The following is a 5,859-nucleotide window of genomic DNA, read 5'->3' as shown; positions in this document are numbered from 1 at the left end:
TGCAACACAGAAGTGGTTCCACCTGAACCACCTGAACCATTGGCTCCACCATGGCGACAACTGGTTCCACCTGAACTTCACTTTATCTCAAACCTTGAGCTAACCAATGCGTTTTTCTCATGTAAATGTCTTTCCTTAGCTTGTTAATAAACTATGTATTTTCTTAGAAATCTGCCTTTCTTCAAGATTCATATCAATTGTTTTATGGCTGGGGATGACTCACTTTGTGCCAATGCTATCTTAAAATGCATGTGTGGGTGAGGGGCCTGGTGCAACTCTCTCAGTTTTGAGGTGTTTCCTCTCTCTAATTAGCAGCTTGTTAATAGGGGTATCAGTTCAGTTCATGTCCGACTCTTTGCAACCCCATGAATCATAGCACGCCAGGCCTCCCTGTCCATCACCAACTCCCAGAGTTTACCCAAACTCATGTGTATCGAGTCAGTGATACCACCCAGCCATCTCATCCTCTGTCATCCCCTTCTCCTCCTGTCCCCAGTCCCTCCCAGCATCAGGGTCTTTTCCAATGTGGCCAAGGTATTGGAGTTCCAGCTTCAGCATCAGTCCTTCCAAAGAACACCCAGGACTGATTTCCTTTAGGATGGACTGGTTGGATCTCCTTGTAGTCCAAGGGACTCTCAAGAGTCTTCTCCAACACCACAGTTCAAAAGCATCAATTCTTCAGTGCTCAGCTTTCTTCACAGTCCAACTCTCACATCCATACATGACTACTGGAAAAACCATAGCATTGACTAGATGGACCTTTGTTGGCAAAGTAATGTCTCTGTTTTTTAATATGCTGTGTAGGTTGGTAATAATTTTCCTTCCAAGGAGTAAGTGTCTTTTAATTTCATGGCTGCAGTCATCATCTTCAGTGATTTTGGAGCCCCCCAAAGTAAAGCCTGACACTGTTTCCCCATCTATTTCCTATAAAGTGATGGGACCAGATACCATGATCTCAGTTTCCTGAATGTTGAACTTTAAGCCCACTTTTTCACTCTCCTCTTTCATTTTCATCAAGAGGCTTTTTAGTTCCTCTTCACTTTCTGCCATAAGGGTGGTATCATCTGCATATCTGAGGTTATTGATATTATACCCCCTTGCTAAAAGCTAACAAGGAGGCACTCTTTCTGTCTCCTTCTGATGTCTATGTCAGAAGATTTCTCTAGCTCTTTCATACATTAATAAAAGTTTATTACACAAAACCTTCTAGTGATCAAGCCTCATCTCTGGCCCCAGATTGAATTCTCTCCTCCAGAGGCATGAGTCCCAACATTACACATGGCTCATAGCATGTGCAGCCTTTCAGTAGGAAGACAGATGTAGATATATGAAAACTGGAATCAGGGTTTTGGTAGAACTGGAGCCTATTACTAATCATAATAGAGTCTCAATAGTTGATAGTTGCACATGTAAAGAAGTGAGCACAATCAAACATCCATGACACATGTGATTTATACCTGCTGACTTACAAGAGTTTGTTGTGTATATCAGAAACCAGCAGAAACACCCATGAACGTGTCCACGAAGCTTCTGACTAGGATTTCCTCCTGGCCATCAGCTTCCCCAGGCCCCTCTTCAGGTCTTTGTTTCTCAAACTGTAGATGAAAGGGTTGAGCATGGAGGACAGAACCGTGTAGACAATTGTAGCCACTCGGTCCTGAACAGTGTACCTGGACAAGGGCTGTAAATAGACATAAAAGATGCTTCCATAAAACAGGATTACCACAGTCAAGTGGGAGCCACAGGTGGAGAAGGCTTTGCGTTTCCCAGTAGCTGAGGGGATCTGGAGAACTGAAATGGAGATTCGCACATAAGAGAAAACAATGCATAGGAAGGGGGCCACCAAAACAACCAGCCCTTCTGTCTTTATTATGAGATCATTGACAAATATGGAGGAGCAGGACAATTTCAGCAGAGGGTTGATGTCGCAGAGGAAGTGGTGGACAACATTGGAGTTGCAGAAGGTAAGCTGATTCAGCAGAAGTATGTGTAGGAGTGAGTGGAGGTGAGACAATGAGCAGGAGATGGCCACCAGCAGGACACAGCGGCAGTGGCTCATGATGGTGACATAGTGGAAGGGATCACAGATGGCCACATAACGGTCAAAGGCCATGACCACAAGAAGACAGCTGTCAATGTTAACCAAAACATATATAAAATACATTTGAGTCAGACACCCAGCATAGGAGATAGTCTTCTTCTCTGACAGGAAGTCAACTAGCATCTTGGGGACAATGCTTGTTGTATACCAAATGTCAGTGAAAGACAGGACACTCAAGAAGAAATACATGGGGGTGTGCAGTTGGGGGTCAGAGCAGATGGCCAGGATGGTGAGCACGTTCCCTGTTATGGTGACCAGGTATATGATGAGGAAGAGGATGAAGAGTGGCTTCTGGTCCTCAGGCCAGGTGGAGAGTCCCAGGAGGATGAACTCAGAGACACTGCTGGTTTGGTTGAGTCTTTCCATGATCATAGAGCCAACTAAAATAGAGAAGATTCATATAATGTAACACACATCTCCATGACTGAAACCATAAACAAGCCAACAAGTTTGTGCTTCTTCCTACCTTCACTTTCTACCTATAGGGTTGTGACTAGCTACCACACAGGCAACTTGTCATCTTTGTGGTCCTTGAACTTGCCCTTCCTTCTCAACTCTAAGACCTCACATGCTTCTTGTATTGATAGCAAGACTTTCTACCTATAGGGTTGTGACTAGCTGCCACATAGGCAACTTGTCACCTTTGTGGTCCTTGAACTTGCCCTTCCTTCTCAACTCTAAGACCTCACATGCTTCTTGTATTGATAGCAAGACTTTCTACCTATAGGGTTGTGACTAGCTGCCACATAGGCAACTTGTCACCTTTGTGGTCCTTGAACTTGCCCTTCCTTCTCAACTCTAAGACCTCACATGCTTCTTGTATTGATAGCAAGACTTTCTACCTATAGGGTTGTGACTAGCTGCCACATAGGCAACTTGTCACCTTTGTGGTCCTTGAACTTGCCCTTCCTTCTCAACTCTAAGACCTCACATGCTTCTTGTATTGATAGCAAGAACTTTTGAGGAAGACCAGAGCTGAATCTTCCTTGAAAATGAAAAATGAAAGTGAAGTCGCTCAGTCGTGTTTGACTCTTTGTGACCCAACAGACTGTAGCCTACAAGTTCTCCATCCATGGGATTTTCCAGGCAAGAGTACTGGAGTGGGTTGCCATTTCATTCTAGGGGATCTTCCCGACCCAGGGATCAAACCCAGGTCTCCTGCATTGCAGGCAGATGCTTTACCTCTGAGCCACCAGGGAGGCCCAGAAATCTTCCTTAGTCAGTTTAATTTTAAATCTAGAAATAATTGTTTACTGAGCACCTATTCTGTGAAAAATATTCTGGGAGTGGGGATACAACTGTGAATATGACATAGTCAGGACTGTTTGTGGATTTTGCATTGTAATAGAGGATCTATCTATCTATGGATTTATCTATCTATCACCAGCTAGTTCTGCATTTTATAAATAAAAATAAATCCACATAAGGGTATAGAGAGGGCTTCGCAGGTGGCACTAGTGGTAGAGAACCCATCTGCCAATGCAGAAGGCTAAGAGACCTGGCTTCAAGACTTGGGTCTGATCCCTGGGTTGGGAAAATACCATGGAGAAGGGCATGGCAACCCATAGTAGGGGTATGTACAATTCCCGTATTCTTGCCTGGAGAATCCCATGGACAGAGGAGACTTTCAAGCTATGGTTCATACGGTCCCAAAGAGTCAGACATGAATGAAGTGACTTAGCACAACACGGCATAGCACAAGCACATAGAGACCAATAGAAATAAGGTGGTGAATTTATTGATTTCAGATAAGGTGGTTTGATTTTTCTCTGTATATCAAAACAAATTTTCAGTGGTGGCATGTTAAAATGTGTCTTTGAACTACCTTTCCAAAAAGGGGACTTGATAAAGTAATCAACAGAGAAATCAAAGGAATAATAGATCTAAGTCAACGAAGTTTTTCTGTTGTGCTTGTTATACCTTCAGAAGCACTTATTTAGAAGGCAATGATCCATTGTGAATATCAAATTATACTACCACTCCATGCAAATCTTTATTTTAAAATTTAATTTGTTATTTAGTTTTCCCTCTAGCTCCTTAAACTTAATCATGTTCCCAGATCTTTGTTACCCAACTGTTAAGCAAGCACATCCTTCAATACCATCATCCATTTGTTTATTTACCTGTGTATATATCCTTGAAAGGGCTTCCCTAGTGGCTCAGATGGTAAAGAATCAGCCTGCAGTGCAGGAGATGCAGGAGATATAGTTTTAATCCCTGGGTCAGGAAGGTCCCCTGGAAGAAGGAAATGGTACCACACTCCAATATTCTTGCCAGGAGAATCCCATGGACAGAGGGGACTGGCAGGCTACAGTCCATGGGGTTGCAAAGAGTCCAGTATGACTGAGCTTCTGAGCACACAGAACAATATTTATAAGATTTTCATGAGGTTTTCACAATAGCTTGTGCTTAAGCACTTAGAACAGTTCCAGGACAGAGTAAACATTTGATACCACTGTTTCTTCTCCCCATTATCATCATTGCCAATGACTTTTTCTCCAAGTATTTGTACATATTCTCAAAATTAATGAATCTGATTAAAATGACTCTAGTCTTCACACTCAAATACTCTAATGGTCAAATTAACTTGGTTATCAGTTTACAACACTTTTTTAGATTGTATTTTTGTCTACACGTTGAATAACCTGAGAGTGAATTAAGCATTTACTTTGTATAGGTTGTACTTTAATTCTCATGACAATCTTGTAAGGTGTAGACTGTTATTCTTATCATATTTTTCTGATGAGGAAACAGATATAGAGGAAAAGTAATAGGTCATTCAAACCCAGTTAAACTAATTCTAAATCTCAAGATTTACCCACTCTGTCATCTTGTCATATTTTCATAAAGCTATAAAAGTATATATCTGAAACAATCACTCTTAAGATCTATTTTTTCCCTTTTATTTATTTTCTATTTTAACATACACACATTGTTTTCTTTAAATGTGTTTAATGTCACATTAAGGACAGACCTTTGTTATGTACAATGGAAAATCTGTATTTTCTGTGTTGAACAGATTGTAGAATTTGAAAATTCTAATAGGCAGGATTCACTGGCAACAATAAGGGAAAATTTGGTCTTTTGGGGGGACATTAAAATTATATGGGATTGAGGGTTTTGTAGAAAGTGCACTGAATTTGGAAGCAGAAGGTGAGGGTTTGTGCCTGACCTTCATTTCTTGCTCACTGAGTGATCTAAGGAATTCTAAAGAGATAATAAAATAACATGTATAAGTGCAGCTTGTACAACATACATCCTCAAAAAAGTTATTCATGAAGGGAATGCCTAGGGAGTGTGAGATGAAGAAGATTCAAAGTGGTCAAGTAAAGTTGGATTTCCTGTGCTCATCTATGATGAGTACTTTAAAAAATGGAAGGAATTTTTGAAAGTGAGAATCTGAGGGCATTATTCTGAAAGCCTGGGATGAGTCTGGGAGTGGAAGTATTTTTATTTTCTACCAAGTTCCCACTATTCACTTATTGGGGACCTGCTTCTCAAGAACCATGGGATAACAACATACCCTGGCCCAGTGGTCAAATAGGGTGATCATAACATACAAAGTTAGTCTTCATGTTAGGCTAAACTCCATTTTATACAGTGTCCATGTGATTTTTTTTGGAATGGAATAAAATTCAAAAATGGAATTTTGAGGCTGAAATAAGTACCTGATTGAGATGGATGGTTCAGTGGGCAGCCAGTCTACTGATTTCACTTTTCATATCCAGATATCTTCTCATTTTTTCTTTTTTTAAAAA

At 41.0% G+C, this 5,859-nt stretch overlaps 1 protein-coding gene across 1 annotated transcript; it reads right to left on the bottom strand.

Moving 5' to 3' along the window:
• Nucleotides 1-1,534: 1,534 nt before the first annotated feature.
• On the bottom strand, nucleotides 1,535-2,467 carry LOC104983619 (olfactory receptor 1L8-like). The gene has a single exon (XM_010833154.1). It carries the CDS (start codon nucleotides 2,465-2,467, stop codon nucleotides 1,535-1,537), a length of 933 nt encoding a protein of 310 aa, XP_010831456.1.
• Nucleotides 2,468-5,859: the final 3,392 nt, after the last annotated feature.

The sequence above is a fragment of the Bison bison genome, unplaced genomic scaffold, assembly GCF_000754665.1.
Source record: "Bison bison bison isolate TAMUID 2011002044 unplaced genomic scaffold, Bison_UMD1.0 scf7180017863006, whole genome shotgun sequence".
In the NCBI taxonomy this organism is placed as follows: Eukaryota; Metazoa; Chordata; class Mammalia; order Artiodactyla; family Bovidae; genus Bison; species Bison bison.
This window is presented reverse-complemented; position numbering and strand designations above follow the sequence as displayed.

Excerpts from the sequence above, each read along its gene's own strand:
- LOC104983619 (XM_010833154.1), bottom strand. The coding sequence starts at position 2,467 with ATGGAAAGACTCAACCAAACCAGCAGTGTCTCTGAGTTCATCCTCCTG.